At 45.8% G+C, this 16929-nt stretch overlaps 1 protein-coding gene across 2 annotated transcripts; it reads left to right on the forward strand.

Annotated features, from left to right (window-relative positions):
* rsf1a (remodeling and spacing factor 1a) lies at positions 1 to 15588 on the forward strand. Of its 2 annotated transcripts, XR_014907345.1 has the most exons (19): positions 1 to 242; positions 4052 to 4143; positions 4261 to 4353; positions 4439 to 4644; positions 4732 to 4856; positions 5638 to 5745; positions 6074 to 7394; positions 7528 to 7720; positions 7814 to 8026; positions 8763 to 8867; positions 9876 to 9955; positions 10048 to 10096; positions 10448 to 10566; positions 10977 to 11041; positions 11430 to 11604; positions 11682 to 11914; positions 12580 to 12777; positions 13026 to 14036; positions 15516 to 15588. XR_014907345.1 is itself a non-coding variant. In XM_085380965.1 (18 exons), exons 1-18 carry the CDS (start codon positions 89 to 91, stop codon positions 13781 to 13783), a joined length of 4287 nt encoding a protein of 1428 aa, XP_085237091.1. In that variant the 5' UTR covers positions 1 to 88; the 3' UTR covers positions 13784 to 15588. The 2 variants fall into 2 exon arrangements, 1 of the variants encoding a protein (XP_085237091.1); XM_085380965.1 differs by having other exon boundaries at positions 13026 to 15588.
* Positions 15589 to 16929: the final 1341 nt, after the last annotated feature.

Below are 16929 nucleotides of genomic sequence, written 5' to 3' on the forward strand. Positions count from 1 at the left end.
TTCGCTCCCTCCATTCATTTCATTCGCACACAGTCGCATCCCAGCAGCGAGCCGAGCCCTCCCCTCCTGTTTCTCTCCGCCTGGAAAGATGGCTGCTCCGGCGGTGTTGAGGAGCTCCGGCCCGCCGCTCTGCCCGAGCTTCGCGGAGGTCTGCTCGTTCCTGGAGCGGTACGGAGCGGCGCTGGATCTGCCCGAGATGACTTTCCCGCAAATGGAGAGATATCTACGGGACACGACTACAGGTGAGAGCCCGGTTGATGGTAGTGTTGGTGGTGGTGGTGGTGGCGGTGGGGCGAAGAAGTGCTGGAAAGCTGCGACACTTGAAGCCAAAGAAGGGGGCCAACACCACCACAACAACCACCATCACCATCCTCGTCACGGTCGCGATGAAGATGACGAAAACTGGAGTGTGTGCGCCTGTGTGTGTGTCTATGGCCCAGCAGGACAGCATCACACCGAGAGTTTAGGCAGCTCAGATCGGCTGTGGCGTTTTTTCGGGTCCCGGTTAGAGCCACTTTTCTCCTCGCAGAAATCGAGTCCGACTCCCCAGTTTCCGAGGAAACGTTCGGGCAGCTGGAAAACACTGGCGTGCTAACATAGAGCTAGCAGACGCTCTGAATTTAACAGTTTGGACTCTGTGCTGAAGTTAGGTGAAAGAGACCGGGGGCACGACATTTGGCCCGGGGTCCCGCGGGGTTTTAGTTGATATCAGGTGACAGGTTATCGATGATTGTGTCGAGGTTGCTATTGATCCGCTCACGTTAAACTTGATGTGGGAGCCATGATGCAGCAGTGACCACACACACAGCCAACCAGCTCGCTCCGGAGCGCTGTCAGGTGTAATTTTTCACCGGCTGCCTCACTGGCAGGCGGGCTGAATTGACAGCAGTGTCCAGTAGGTTATTGGTGCTGTTTGTGTGTATGTATTACAGCTTTAGTGGCTATTTCAGACCGCTGTCACCGCACAGCGGCGACGTTAGCTGAAAACACTGGATGTTATTTTTTTGGCCGTTAGTGAAAGGCTGTTAAATGTGCGCATGCGCAGAAGGCGCAGATTCCAGCCATTGCTAACTAGTTAGCTTCAATTATTTCGTCAACTTTTAATAAAAGTAGAAGACTTACCGCTACACTTAACACACCACGTTAGGATTTAATAAACATCCATTTCAGGATTATATCTGTCGAATGAGTAGCTTTGTAAATCGCTTCTTCTTCGCTGGTGACTTTAAATGACCGTTAGATCTAGTGCTTACTAGCGTATAATTAGCCCATAGCGTTCAGATAAACATAAGAACTAAAATGTCCATGGTAGTCATCAGTAATGTATCCCTGATATTTTTGTTGAAATAAGTAATAACCATTACTAATCTGAATTCTAAATGTGATTCTGGGATTTTTTTTGTCAGTTTACCGTGCCAACAGAGAAAACTGGAATTTCCCCCAAATTTTGGAGTTGCGTAAAAGCCTCACACTAGACCACACAACGAGTCACAGGCGTTTAAGGACTTCCATAAAGCCCAGTTTAATATGTCTTAATGCTGGATTTGACCTAATCCCCATTCTTTTCTGAGTTCCCAAATAATAATAACAATAATGATAATAATATAATCATAATAAAGTTATAAATAGATTTAGTCTACACAAACGGTTAACAGAAGCAGAACCCAACAAACTAAATGTGAGACAAAGCATATTTTTTGTGGGGCAAAGTGGGACACGGTAATAGTGCTGAGAGGTAGTTTTAGAATTTAATATAGTATGTTATTCTGTATTTAACTGCAGCTAAAATATGGTTATTTGTATTTTTGTAATGCAGTCTTAGAAAGTCAAAAAGACACTGTGCTCTTAAAAGTTCACATATTCAGTTAAATGGAAAAAAATACAAATTATTCACAGACAAGGTGAAGTTATTACACCTACCCTACCATTTATTCATATTAAACTGTTAATAGCAACATGTTTAGAGCCACACACAGTTAACTATATTTAAATATATATTTAACTATAAAGTATTTATAACATAGAAAATAAGCAAACTATGGATTTTACAGGTTTAGTGTTGAAATGTGAAGAACATTCATGCTTATCGTGTTTGCTAAGCAAACACAGTAGACATGAATGGAAGCAAAAGTTTGTCGTTATGGTGTGATGTGAGTGTGCTGTTATTTTTGCTGATCATCTCTGTTTTTCAGCTGAGATGCACACAGATCTGCGCTTCTCTTTTTACGCCAAACATCTCTCCTGAGACTCACCTAACTTTTGTAAACTAGAGCCTGTCATTGTCTCAATATAATAATACAAAGATTATTTTACTTATTTGAGATCTGGAAAACTCTTCAGTTTCAGCAGCTAAGAAAATTAAAACCAAGTCAGTGAATAAGTACAAGTATTAGTATAGTTAAATAAAGTGTAATAAGTGGGCCCGGGGATTAAAAATGGTGTGGAATTCCACAGAAAGAGGAAAACCTGGTAACTGTACTCACATTCCACATTTAAAAAAAAATTAATCATTAACACTAAAAAAGGATCCAAGTTGAATTTGAGTAAGATAAAGGTCAACGGGATAGTAATAGCAAACTCTTTATTTTCCCTACAGAAATCGTGCTAATTAAACTTAGTACCGCTGACATAAAGCAACAACATCACTGTTGACTAAAATTTAATTGCTAAAAAAAAAGAAAAATAAACATCCTTAGATTGAGTCTTGGTAGTTTTATTGAGTCTGGGATGTCTGTGAGTTGTCTGCCTTTAGAGTGTGTTTTTATTTGTAATGTAATGATGATTAAACCAGTTAAATGTAGTCCCTGAAGAGTACTCGACCATATTTTAATGACCAAGTAAATGGTCCCTACTGTGACAGCAGGACATCTTTTCAAGCATGCAATGAAAATGAAATGGCCAAAATGAATGAAGCATTTCCACAGTTTAAATCCAGATATAATTTAAATATAGTTTAATGCTTACCTTCTTCAATCAATCTCAGATCTTCATTCTTTTATTTTTTTATTTAAATGTGTGATTCAGCATACCTCAAAGAATTAAACATTAAAAAGTGTGCTTTCTCTCCTGCAGCACCTGTCTCAGGTAAACTCGCTGATTAAATACTTCTGCCTTATTTGCAACTTTCTTGCGCCCCCTACTGGTGGCAGGATCTGTGACACAAACATACAGCATGGCTCTGACAGCAATAATAAAAAAGAATGAAATTAATAAAAACTAAACAGTTTCAAACGACAAAGACGTGAAGTGAAACGAGCCAAGCCACTCTTCAGACTAATGAAATAAAACTGTAATAATGTTTCATTTAGAATCTCAGTTTATGGCTTTTAACCCACTGATGTGATGGGCTGACAGTTGGCTGAAATATTCCCTGAAAATCAAGCATTTAGTCGACTAAGTAGCTGCCTTACTCATTTATTTTGTACCCGTGACACAGTAAATATTTATTAGTTGGACTGAGTTTCTGTGCAGAGGTGATAAGAAAAATGAAGCTGCCATATATGATAACTGGCCCAGTGAGCAGTGTATTTGTTCGGGTGAGCCTGGTTTTATCGCAGCTTTTGATAAAAATGAATTAAAAAGCCCCCCCTACATCTGAAGTGGTACATGCCAGTCAAAGGAGCTGTTTTTGTCTTTTCACAGTTTACAGGTGGTCCTGTTTAGATTGATATTCAGCTATGGTTGGTTGTTAGCATAAACTACAAATCTTCTTGCTTTTGATTTGTCTAAAGGATTTTTCTGCAGATATGGTTAGTGCATATTTCACCCTCTTAATAAAAAAATGGGAACATTTGTGTTAAACACTTTCTTTGGCTGCTGAGAAATAAAATAATTTAACAATTTGTCAACATGCCATAAGAATGTAAGCACTATCCGACAGTTTGTGAGTGACTGAGCTCAGAAATGGCACACAGAGAAGTGAGAGATCAGGTTCAGATACCAGAATAACACAGCGAGGCCACTTCAGTGGGGTGAATGTTTGTTGACACTGGTTCTGGAACATTACGATGAACTGTGTCGTGTTTCTGATCGCCCTGTCTGTGTTTTCCAGTTCCTAAACCACTCGTGGAGCTCCATGTGAAGCTGCTCAGGAAACTGGGGAGGTCTGTGTCTGCTGACCGCTGGGAAAAATACCTGGCTAAGGTGAGAGTTTGACATGAGCTCAGGAGTCAGGAAGGAAGGGTAACGTGTCAGTCAGTGGGTAAAGGGACGCAGTTAAAACTGAAAGCTTGATCCTAACAGAATCACTGTTTCTTGTAGGTCTGCCAGGAGTTGAATAGCACCTGGGCATGGGAGCTGGAACAGAAGGGCTACCAGGAGATGTCCATGGAGTGCAAGTCCAGCATCCTGAAAGTATGACACCCTACTTTAGTTTGTATAAAAGGCTGAAACTTCTCCAGACAAGGCGCTAACTACACTGATGTTCTCCACTCTTCAGTACCTCTGCGAGTGTCAGTTTGACGAAAACCTGAAGTTCAAAACGGCGGTCAACGACGAGGACCCGGAGAAGATGCGTCTGCAGCCTGTAGGTCGGGACCGGCAGGGCCTGATGTACTGGCTTCAGCTGGACCAGGAGCAGAACATCCGGCTGTACACGGAGGAGCAGGACGATCTGGACGGATCCACCTGGAAGTGCATCGTTAGGTTGTACTTTTGTGTCAAGCTAAAGTTATGTAGGTTGTCTCATGTTTGTCTTTCTGCTTACACTCTTATGTGCGCCCATCCTCTCAGGACTCGCAACGACCTGGCAGAGGCTCTGGAGCTGCTGAAGGCTCAGGTTGATCCAAACCACAATCAGGAACGAGACCAGAACCAGGCTGGATCCAGGAGTGCCAGCCCTGGACAGAAAGAAGCTGGTACGCTGGATTATTGAGTTTATATAGTTGAGTTTTAATCAGTGCACAGAGTAAATGGTAAATGGTTTGTATTTATATAGCGCTTTACTAGTCGCTTTACATAAAGCGCTTTACATATCCAGTCATCCACCCATTCACACACACATTCACACACTGGTGATGGCAAGCTACATTGTAGCCACAGCCACCCTGGGGCGCACTGACAGAGGCGAGGCTGCTGGACACTGGCGCCACCGGGCCCTCTGACCACCACCAGTAGGCAACGGGTGAAGTGTCTTGCCCAAGGACACAACGACCGAGACTGTCCAAGCCGGGGCTCGAACCGGCAACCTTCCGATTACAAGGCGAACTCCCAACTCTTGAGCCACAATCGGATAACAGAGGATTTGTAAATGCATGGTAGTAATAACCGTATAGTTTAAATGGAGTAAACCTTCAAAATCATTTGAAGGTTACACTTCATGTCTAAAAAAACATGCAACCAAAACCTGAGAGATTCCTGATTTAACAACAGCGAAACGATAACTTCCATTGAGGCAAAAATTATACTGAGTAATCTCAAATCCAACTAATACAGGTCAAAACAAATAATCTGAGTCCACAGCAGCTGATCTTTGTCTAAAAATGTATAAAATCCCGCATCTCACCACAAAAAAAAAAATTATTATTATTTGACCCTACAGAAGCAATTTTAACGGCAAAAATTGTTGAGATTTTTTCTGTCCTTTATAATAAACAAACGTTTGATTCAAACTATTGTATTTTTTTCATATTGATGCAGGGGATGAGACGATCAGAAGCACCAACCCTGAGGCCTCAAAGACTTCAGAGGACTATGCTGACAGCAAGAAGGTTGACCCTCAAAACAGAGAAAAACAAACCAGGCCAGGTATGTAGGTGAAAGAAACTGCCTCAGGTTTCCATCCACTATCCAAAACTAGCAAAACCATTAAAAGGACACACTAAATGCCCAACAAGGACATACAAAATGACCAAAACAAAATACGAGCAACCCGAAAGAGACTGAAGAATCAAAATGAGTTGCATCCATCCATCCATCGTCTTCCGCTTATCCTTGTCAGGGTTGCGGGGAGGCTGGAGTTTATCCCAGCTACCATAGGGCGAGAGACAGGGTGCACCCTGGACAGGTCGCCAGTCGCCAATTTACCTAACCAACCTAACTGCGTGCATCTTTAAAACCTTTTTTCTTTCTGCAGAGGTGAAGGAGGAGCTCACACCGCCGCCCATCAAGCAGGAAAACGCTGATGCTGAGGTGAAGGAGGAGAAGACGCTCCTCAAACCGTCTGTCTTTGATAACCGCGTGAGCACCATCACCACAGTCATCAAATCAGAATCGAGGGACGCCGACGCCCCCAGGAACACAGTGTCTGTTGTCATGGCGCCCGTGGCTAAACAGGAAGAGGAAGCGGAGCGAGCGGTCGTCAGGAGCAGCCAGCAGGCCAAGATACCACTGAAGAAGAGGGAGCTCAAGCTGGCAGAAAGCTTCCACAGCAATCACCTGAACAAGACCAACAGCAGCAGTATTATTGTCTGTAACCCGTCAGTGATCCACGCCAAGGACGGTCACGGAAGGGAGGCCAAGCTGTCTAACTCTTTAGTGCCCCCTGGTGGTTCATCTGCCTCGCAGCCGCATCTGGTCGTCAGCGCATCAAGGCTGGAACTCACCAATGGGAGAGCCTTGCTCCTGCCGCACAAAGATGGGCAAAATGGGGTAGTAGGTCAGGTGGTGGGTCACGTAGGAGTCATCCGCAGCCCATCTGAGCGTCACAGAGCGCCCGGTGCCAAGCAGCAGGAACAAAACGGGCCAAATTCAGACCTCCGGGACTTGAGAGCAGCGGAGGAACAACGTGAAGGGAGCCGGCAGTCAGTGTTGGTGAGGAAGGGCCTTACAGAAGGGGAGACACCAGCGGGAGCTGCCACTTCTTCTCCTCCCCCTCCTCCCCCTCCTCCTCATGCACTAACGGAGGCTCCGGCACCCACAAAAATGGACTCTGTTGGCGTTTCCTCGCTGTCTGAGAATGCAGAGGAACCCAAGAGGCAGACAGCAGAAAATGAGGGTAAAAACACCACAGACGAGCTGGACAAGGAGAAGAAAACTGGGCAGGATGATGAGAGGGAGGAGAGGAGCAGGGAGGTGTCTGTGCTCAGTGTGGCAGAGGGATTAAAAAAAGACGACCGAGTGAAGAATGAAAGAACTTTAGTACAAGCGGAGGCAGAATCGGGAAGCTCTGTTTCACCTCCGAAACTGGACCAACAGGATAAAAAGGACGACCAGGAGGAGGGCGTCAACGGTGGGTTAGCAGAGCAGAAAAAGGCAAAGGCCTCGGAGGAGCGGCAGGGACTGCTGGAGGAAGCCTCCTCTGAGCTCCAGAAGGAAGGAATCAGGCTAAAGATCAAGATTCCTCCCCACCGGAGAAACAAGCTGAAGGGGAAGGCGATGAAGGAGGAGGAGAAAGGGAGGGAGCTGGAGACGCAAGAGGAAGGGAGGCCGCTGAGGAGGTCTGCGAGGATCTGCAGGTATGTGTTCAGTAAAATCCACGAAGCTGGGGGATTACACAGTAATGTTTGTTTATTTTTGTCCATTATTCTCAGCTGCAGTCGGTTTGATTGTGACGATAAATTCATCCCATCTAAACCTCTTTTCTTGAAGATCATCTGCTTTGCCAACCTGCAGGCCAAGCTCGAAGGTGGCTGAGAGCCAGAAGAAGAACCCACAGAAAAAACATGCACTACCCACCAGAACGAGGGAAGAAGAGGAGGAGGATGAGGATGAAGAGGAGCAGAGCTCAGCTACGAAGAAAGACAAAAAAACTGAACCCGTCGAGCAGATAAGGAAGCGAAGGGTAACAGTTCCTGTCAGGTCATTTTTACCTTGTTGCTCTTTTTCTTCGTCTCTGTGACCATCTCGTTCTCCCTCTGGCTTTCTGTACTTCCAGGGTAAACGAAGGCACCGGCGCCCCCGGTGGTCAAACATACGCACAAAGAGGCGCAAACTTAATGAGGGAGGGGAGGTGGAGGACAGGGGGAGGAAACGGGGAGAGGAGGAGAGCGAAGGAGGGAGCGACTCAGAGGAGGAATCGTATAAATCCGAGGAGATTCCCAGCGAGGACGCCTGCACTCACTGCTGCCTGCCCAACCACCCCGAACTGGTGAGTGTGCGCTCGCGTGAGTGCTTACAGATACAGAGATGTCTGGACGCTGCGCCCGGTTCTGCTTTAGTCCTCATGACTTGAACTCATCATGAGAACATAAACGTGAGAGCTCATCCTCCAGGCTGTGCTGACACTAGAAGACACTTGTTTAAGGTGTCTGCGGTCTGTGTGCACACGTGTGTGGGAGTATAATCCTGACTTAATGCTCAGGAGTCTGAGTGGGAGGAAATCCAACATCCCAAAATCTTCTGCAAGTCTTTTTTTTTTGTTTTTTTTGGAGGATGGAGGCAGTTTTAGAAGCAGGTCAATGGGGGTGTGGTCAGCAGACCAGATGGTTGTAGCCAGAATGACGTCACTCATTAGTTTGTGACGCCCCGTTATCAAACTCCAACTTGAGCATTTTCACCATCATGCATCGTGTTTCCTTAAAGTCATTTCTAAAAATAATTTGAGGGTCTGTGTCTCTTTACTTTGAGTATATAGTTTTGTGCAGAACCTAAAATGCTGCTGAAACCTTTTCATTTTTTATTATGTTGTTTGTAAACTGTCACCAGTTCCAGCTGCACTCTGAAAGAATTCTGTAATAATGTCTAAATCACAGAGACACGAACAGAAACTCAGAGGCTGCAAAGCAGATGTTTGATAACTTTCTCTGAATAAAACCATAAATGATAGAAGCTGTCATCTCTGCTGGTTTGTGTGGAGTTTAATGTGTGTGTGTGTCTGTCCTTAGATCCTGCTGTGTGACTCCTGTGACAGTGGATACCACACTGCCTGTCTGCGGCCGCCTCTCATGTTGATCCCTGATGGAGAGTGGTTCTGTCCCCCCTGCCAACATGTAAGTGTGACACTGAGGGGATGGACTGATTCCGTCATGTCTGCTGATGAGAATATAACTCCCAAAGTCCTGTTTATGGTTCAGATAACTGACAGGAGGAAGCAGTTTTGTACTGATACTTGATGCTTGCTCACGAAGAGTGAGTATAAACGCCACATTAACAAGTTCCCAGTTAACAAAAGCCTGGATCCTTCCAGTGTAGCTTTGCATGAGTCACAGTTTGAAATAATTCTCCTTAATTCATCCTCACACTGAGGGCCTCAGTATGCCTGCCACACTGGTCACTCTGTATGCTGACTGTGGCAGCTACATACCAGTTTACCAGTGCTGGGGTGCGAGTACTCACTGTGTTGTTCACCACTCAGACAAAAGCTCCAGATCAGCTTTTGTAAAAGAGGAGAAGAATTAAAACTGGAAGAAAAGAAACCTCCCTCATTGTAACCTGAGACTCGCTGAGCTTCTGTGTCATTAACACTCGTGTCTTCAACCCGGCGTCGGCACAACGCAGCAGATCACAGAAATAAAGAGGCTAAAATGGCATCAGTCAGTTTGCACCAGCAGATGTGGCGATCGTAACGGCCCCATGAAACAAGCCCTTTTAACTCCACCCACTTTGAGACTTTGTTTCGATTGGCTGGCCCTCGTAAACAGAGCCTCCATGGTCACATCCTGAGCTGTGAACTTGAGATGACCATATAAGGAGGATCCGTGTTTGCTGACATCATACAGATCCAAGTGTAGAAAAAACTGTCTGGAACAAAGCATTTAAAGCAGGCTGAAGCTTTTTATTTGACACTGGGTCCACGTTTGTTATGAGTATCTGTCATAATGGTGTATGCTTGCCAGAAAATATGTAAAAGCATAGTAGTTTCACTTAGACCAGCCCATCTGCTTGGCTTACTGTGTAAACAGTTTAAAAGGGAGGTGAGGAAGATGAGTCGACATCAGTGTATAATTTATAGATCACAGAGTGACAGAGCTGCGGTGGTTTGTTTTTCCTCTGTTCAGAAATTGCTGTGTGAGAAACTGGAGGAACAACTGCAGAATCTGGACAGCGCTCTGAAGAAAAAGGAGAGAGCAGAGAGAAGGTACACACACACACACACACACACACGTTTGGATGAAAATGCTGCGATCAGCATTAAAAGTTTGACACAGCTTCTCTGTTCTTATCTGTCAGGAGGGAACGGCTGGTGTACGTAGGAATCAGTGTGGAGAACATCATCCCTGTGAGTACATGAAGAGCACGGCCTCTTCGTCACTTCATTGGAATGATGCTCCGCCCACTTCCTTTTGCCTCAGACTATGGAAATTAAATATCTGCATTTGTTAGAATTTTTCTCTTCACTGAAATGTTTGAAAAAAAAAATCAAAAGTGCCAAAAAACAAATGTAACAATCAAAGCTGTTACTAAGGTATGTGAGGCACAATCAACATGCAACAAACACGGCTTCTAGCTCCAGTGTCGCTGTTTTCTCCTGCTTTCACATAAACACTGTGTTTCATCTTCTGCATCTTAAATCTGTAGAAGTTTAGATTTTACTGTGGAGCATTTAAAAGAACGTTGTTTGGTGTCCTAGGAGGGAGATGAGGAGGAAGATGAGGAGGAAGAGGAGAAGTCTGCGAAGAAGAAGGATTCCAAAAAGAGCAAAAACCTCGGAAGGCGATCAACCAGGACCAGGAAGCACATCAGCTACAGGTGGGTGTCGCCTGGGGGTGTTCAAGGTGCTGGAGGAGGTTTTTACAGTTGACTCTCAGTTGTTGAAGTATAATATTTAAAAAAAACATAGAAAATCTTAGAACTACTTTTAGTTCAGTTTATCAACATAAACCGGCTGAAAATTCTGCCGTCATTGATTTACATTAATTGGGAGGCAATATGGTGGCTGTATTTATGCATCGTTCCAATGAGCAGAAGCCACGAAGACGACACCTTCGTGTGTGTCTGTGAGTTCTGGTGATGGGTGGAAGGGTTATGCTTCTGGCTGCTGACCTCTGCAAGCCACCAGGCTCTTATAACGCTGCCTGCAGGATGATTTAATGACCCGCACACGTGGGGGGAAAAAGTGAAATGACAGAAAGAGGCTTCAATCAGCTGTTTTGTTCCAGGTTTGATGACTTTGATGATGCCATTGATGAGGCCATAGAGGAGGACTTCAGGGACCTCTGTGGAGGTGAGTGGAGGAACTGCAGGCCCAGTAAGGCCTTCTTTTAGATCCCAGTTAAATACTCATTCACATGGTTTATATATCAAAGTGTCTTCATATGAATGTTATTCTCTTTTACATTCTTAGCACAGTTTTATTCTTTTGACTTTCAAATTTTGGATTATTTTAATCACTGTATGTACAAATACTTCAGACTGCATGTCTGGCAGTTTATGAGGGGCAGCCAATCATAAAAAAGCAGTTTTAAAGAGGGAGGAGCTTGTTTGAGACAGGAAGAGCTGAGGGGGTGCACTGAGGATGAACAGATGAAATAAATGAGAACATCCGGTCTGCTTTCATTTACTTTCACCCAAAGTCGATTTTTCAGCACTCACGTGCATTATTCTCGCTTCAGGAGCGGGGCGGGGCAAAGACCTCCCCACCAGCCTGTCAGAGGACGGGAAGGAGAGTCAGCGGCCAATTAGAAGCCAGACTCACGCTGCACGGAACAGGAAGAAGCGGAGACTGAACGACCTGGAGAGCGACAGCACGGCGGCGGAGAGCGAAGACGAGTTCATGCTCAGCAACAGGTGACACAGCGGGTTCTCTCCAGATTTCTCACTCATCTTGTTTGCCGGCTTATTTATCCCCCTCTTCCTCTCAACAGCTCAGAGGACGAAGATTTCGGCGCATCCGGAGCAGACGACGATGAAGAGGAGGAAGACGAAGACGCGGGCAGTGATGCCGGCAGCTGGGATAGCAAAACTCGCCCCAGACAGGCGCTGAGAGGAGTGGTTAAACACAGACCCGGCAGGAGCCGTGGGCGGGGCAGGAAGCGGCTGAGACGGCGGCGGAGACGCTCCTCCGACGAGGAAGAGGAGGAAAGCGAGGAAGAGATGGGTGAGACGGCAAGATTGATTGATTTTATTACAGACTGAGTTGTGTGTATTTAGTGGAATAAAGAAGTTTAACAGTAGATTAAATAAATATTAAGACAATTATCAGAAAACTATAAATATAGTTAATTATAACGACACATTTAACACAATCCTGGAGTCCTCTACTTTCCAGAACAGGGGAGATGTGAGACAGGCAGGCAGTGAGCAGCAGTTTGGCTTCATGCTGAGAAAGAGCTCTGCAGATGTAATGTTTGCTTTCAGGGTGTTGATGGAGAAGTTTAGAGAAGCTCAGAAGCAGCTGCGCTGTGTCTTTGTTGATCTGGAGAAAACAGATGATGGCGAGAAGCTGTGCTGCTGCATGAGGAAGCCAAGAGCGAAGTGAGGGTGATGCAGAACATGCACAAGTACAGAGAGGCAGTGGTCAGGTGTGCAGTGGGAGCGACGGATGGTTTAAAGGTGGAGGTGGGATTACATCGGGGGTCGGCTCTGAGTAGTTCTGCCTGACCTCATCTGTCAGCGGAGTTTCTGTGGACTGTGATCTGCGGGGAGAGCCGGGGAGGTTCAGATAGGAACAGATTACATGTGTGTGAGTGAGAGGGAGACAGATGGAAAGGTGTCTCAGTGCTGACTGATAACTAGTTCACTTGTTGGTTGTTGGTCTCTCAGACTCGGATCAGTTCAGCGACATGACGGACAGCAACAGTGACAAAAAAAGGCGGGGCCTGAGGCGGGGCCAGCGCCAACAAGTCAACTACCGTGAAACGTCGGAGTCGTCGGACGACTCGCGAGCCTCCGCCAACAAGGACAAGGTGAAGCGCCACGGCAGGCCTCGCAAGGAGCGTCTCTCCAGCGACTACAGCGACGGTCAGTCACCATCAGAGCGTAAAGGACGAGTTTTAATCAGCTCAGTCGCCCTTAAGGAGAAATCTGCTCGATGTTTTCCAGATTTATCTCCATAATGGGGAAAAAATGTCATATATCTTACTTTATCCATCAGTAAGTCAGCAGGTGGTAGTATCATAACTATCAATAAGCAAATGTTTACCTTTTGTTGATTTTAGGAGTCATTGATTTTTGTTCATAATGACTTTTTCTGTCTTTTTTTCCTTCAGTGTCGGCTTCTTCCAGAGATTCAGAGGAGGACGATTATGAAGACGAGGAGGAGGATGACCAGAGGAGGAGAGTGAACAGGAGGAGGAGACATGAGGAAGACTTCCGGACAAGGAGGACGAGAGACAAGAGGAGGAGGAGGTACGAAGAGGACGAGGGAGAGAGAAGGAGGCGGCTGAAGAGGAGACTGCAGGAGGAAGAGGAGGCCGAGGAGGAGAGAGACAAGCGGAGGAGGTTAAAGAGAACACACAGAGAGGAAGAGGAGGACCTGGAGAAGATGGGGAGGGGGAAGAGGAGAGAGATCCTGTCGCAGCAGCGGCGCAAACGGCTCGCCCAGATGCTGAAGAAACGGCGGCCTTCGACGGACGAGGAGGAGGAGGAGGGCGAGGAGGACGACGACTCGTATTCTGAGTCATCATCGGAGGAGGATCGTCCGGTCCGCAAAAGACTGAACCGCATCGACTCAGATGACGATGAAGAGGAGGACGAGGACGACGAGGATGGGAGACAGAAGACGGTGACCAAAAGATCTTCAACGGGGGAGAGGAGAGCTGACAGCGACGCTCAGGAAAAGGCGAGGGGCCGCAGCCTGTCTCCGCCAAACGGACATCGGACCTCCAGAGGCCCAGAGCCCAGAGACGCTGCAGGGTCGGGCAGGCAGGGCAGGCACAACGGTCCCTCACATCCGGAGGAGGGGGAGGGAGAGGAGGAGGAACAGAGGGACTCCCGAGACTCTGTCCAGAACAGTCTGCAGTCATGATGGCTGTGTGCGTGCACAACGCTCGCTTCTTTGTTCTGCTTTTTCTTTTCAAGCCTCCCGCCCACTGCCCGGATCTCACTCTGACTCACGTTCCTCACTCTTCTTCTTCGCCGTCGTGTTGTGTTAGAGCGCAATTGTCCACAGTTACACGCTGGAACAGAAACTCATGGTTACCCATTTTTATAGCGGGCAGGCGGGCGGAGCTGACGCCTCCCGGCAGCAGGATGGCTCCACCTCACCGTCCACCCGACAGGTCCGTGTGACACCATCACAGCTGGGGGCGGCGGTTCGTCTGTCGTGTATTTCATCTTAAAGCACTTCATCATTCTCATAGCACTTAATGAGCCGGCACCGAGGAGGGCGTCGGCATCAAAGCGAGCACTTTGGATCAGGTGACGGTCGGAGAAAACTCTCTCGAGGCTGAATATTTGTGGGTTTGAAGTGTCGCTTGGACAAAACTTTTATATATAAATATTAGGATTTAGAAAACTGGTTAATCATTATTTAATGATATTTTATAAAACAGTGATTCTCAGTGTGGGATGCAGAGCCGCAGTGAGCTACGAAGGAACTGCAGGTGGACGACGAAGTTAATTACACTAAATAAATGTAACTTTTCAAATTTCTAATGAAGTTAGAAATTAAATATTGACATTTAAAAATGAAACACCACTACTGAAAAAAAGCTGCCTGTTATGCCCCCAGAAAATGTAATTATTTGAGATAAAAATAATCAGAGCCTGCAGCTGGTCCATGAAACCGACACTTTCAGATAAAACTGAAAGTCGGATTAAACAGTTTGTGCTCCACAAAGATAATTTGGTTCTTCAAAGCAGCTCTAAGGTCAGATCTACACGGCTACACGTTCAGTGTAACCGACGATACATGATGTCCGGCTGTGATTGGTCGATTGTCTCGATCCTTCAGCGTTCCCGATTGAATCATTCACTCCAGTCAGTTCACATTGTTATTAATTTGCACAGATTTGTAGGAAAGAAAAAGGTCCTTAAACAGCTATGAATGACGTGAGCCGGCCGCCGGCCTTCATCGCCCTCTATAATCAGCTCATATTTTCACCTCCTTCCTCTTCTTTGCTTTTACCTGCCAGGCCTCAGTCACGAGCCTCATTCTAACCCAGCAAAACAAGACATCTCTCAGTACAAACTGAGTTTTTGCAGTGATGATTTTGTCCTCCGCTGGGATTTGGGAGGATTTTTTTAAAAAGTCCTGAGGTTAGGGTGACGGAGAGCTCCAGGGGTTAAAGGTCACAAAGCATCATCTGCTCTGTGATCTGTTTATTAAAAGCTCAACAGAAAAAGTTGACTTTTGCCCTAATGTGAGAGTTTATGACTGAAGAGGGAACGTCTGCCGTTTCATTTTGTGTTACCTTAAACTGTTCGTGCTGTCTGTGAACACTGACTGTGCTAATCCAGGCTTTGAGGAACCAAATAAATCAGATTTCTGTTACCGGGTTTAACCGATCCTGGAACTTTTTTAATCGTCCGGAGGTCCCGGCGCTGAAAAGTTTTTTAGAAGTTGTTGTAAATATAGACTCTGAATCTGTAGCGAGCTCCGTCTCCACGTCACCGCTTCGGATCCAAAGTGTCTGGCTTCCTCTCGTCCTCGTGCCGGCGCGTTCGCTGTACATACTCTGCCTGTTCCTTGTAAGATAATAGACGTTCTGTTCTCTTAGTCCTCTTGTAAAATATAGTGTTATATTTTCTATACGAAGGAGAGGAGGAGAGATGCTGCTGCGAGCGACCTGCAGATCGACCGGCGACCAGCGGTTTTTGTTTCCGCAGCGGAGTTCCATCAGAGCAGCGTGGAGCCCGTTCACCAGTAAAACCCCGTCTCACGGCTCAGTCCCGCCCCGCGTCTCCGGAGCGTTTTAACAGTTTGAACGCCTCGTTTTAAGGAGGAACAAATCTTCATTTCTGACCGAGGCTCAGGGGAGGAAAACGAACACCGATCACTAATCAGAGTTTTGTTCCGTCAGCTTCTGTTTAACCGTCGCACACAGTCGAATCACTGTCAGGGCTTTAACCTGCTGTTAATGAAAAGAGGCTCCATTTATCCTTAAATTTCCACCAAGCTCACCTTTAAAAGTTGGACTCAAACATTTCCGCTGACCTTACCGAGACTTTTTTTTGGCACTGAAAAGTTTTTCTTTAGAGTTCAGATGATGATTAAACTTCAGGCCTGCGTTTATCAAACTACTCAGAGTTCACCTCAAAATGCTCTTAGAGGTGTAAAAACGTTTAGAGCAGCTGTTTTTGGATACTTTAAAATCATTTAATTTTACTCAAATACTAAATATAATTCAGTGTAATATAGTTATAATGCATAATTATATCAACAGGAGGAAATACATGGAAAAGTACAAACCCAGTCAACATGTTTGTTTTTTTATGCATTAGTATATTATTGTTTCCTCACAGCCATCACGATGAATCTGCTTTGAGACCTTATAAATGGCTGATGGCTCACAGCGGGCCTGTTCTGCATGATTCAAAGTTCATAATAATCTGTATTCATCTGGCACTGGGCCTCAGTTCAGCTCCAGTATCTGAAATGAGCTGTCTTTGCCCCGCCCACTTTAAGTTTCTTCTGATTGGCTGCCCATCGTGAATGGCATGTGGGTGGGGCATCTCTGCCACAGATGACCATATGAGGGATATCCTCTCTCTGTAACATTATACAGATTATCCATTTCTCTTTAAGTGGTTTGATAAATTCAGCCCTGATGATTCGGTTCTGATTGGATGATTTCATGATTTCAGCTTTGAATATTTTTTAAGGTGTGATGTGTAAAAACTACACAGGCCACTGAGTCCGCTTCCATCATGACAGACGCAAACCTGAGCGTTAATACTGACTCACAGAAAACAAGGCGCCTGTCTGAGCAAAGCTACTTCTTGTCAGGTTGGACGTTACAGTCAGAGGCAGGAGCGGTCATGCTCAGAACAAGGCTAACGTCGCAGCTGTTACATCTTTACGTTGTGCTGTTAACTTTTATTAGTATTTCTAAACTGACAGTTTTACAAACGGCACCCTTTAAAGGTGCTTTTTGTAATGACCCTCTGCTACATGTAACTAAACTTCACCAGCAGGGGGCAGTGTTTTACTGGCAGTTGTGTTGAGATGTT

Source organism: Rhamphochromis longiceps, linkage group LG14 (genome assembly GCF_057381845.1).
Source record: "Rhamphochromis longiceps isolate RC_006_pf linkage group LG14, R_longiceps_female_GT1.1, whole genome shotgun sequence".
In the NCBI taxonomy this organism is placed as follows: domain Eukaryota; kingdom Metazoa; phylum Chordata; class Actinopteri; order Cichliformes; family Cichlidae; genus Rhamphochromis; species Rhamphochromis longiceps.

Coding starts and splice junctions, on each gene's coding strand:
- rsf1a (XM_085380965.1), top strand. CDS start 89: ATGGCTGCTCCGGCGGTGTTGAGGAGCTCCGGCCCGCCGCTCTGCCCG. Junction 4,144..4,260: donor GGGAAAAATACCTGGCTAAG/GTGAGAGTTTGA, acceptor TGTTTCTTGTAG/GTCTGCCAGGAGTTGAATAG. Junction 4,645..4,731: donor ACCTGGAAGTGCATCGTTAG/GTTGTACTTTTG, acceptor CCATCCTCTCAG/GACTCGCAACGACCTGGCAG.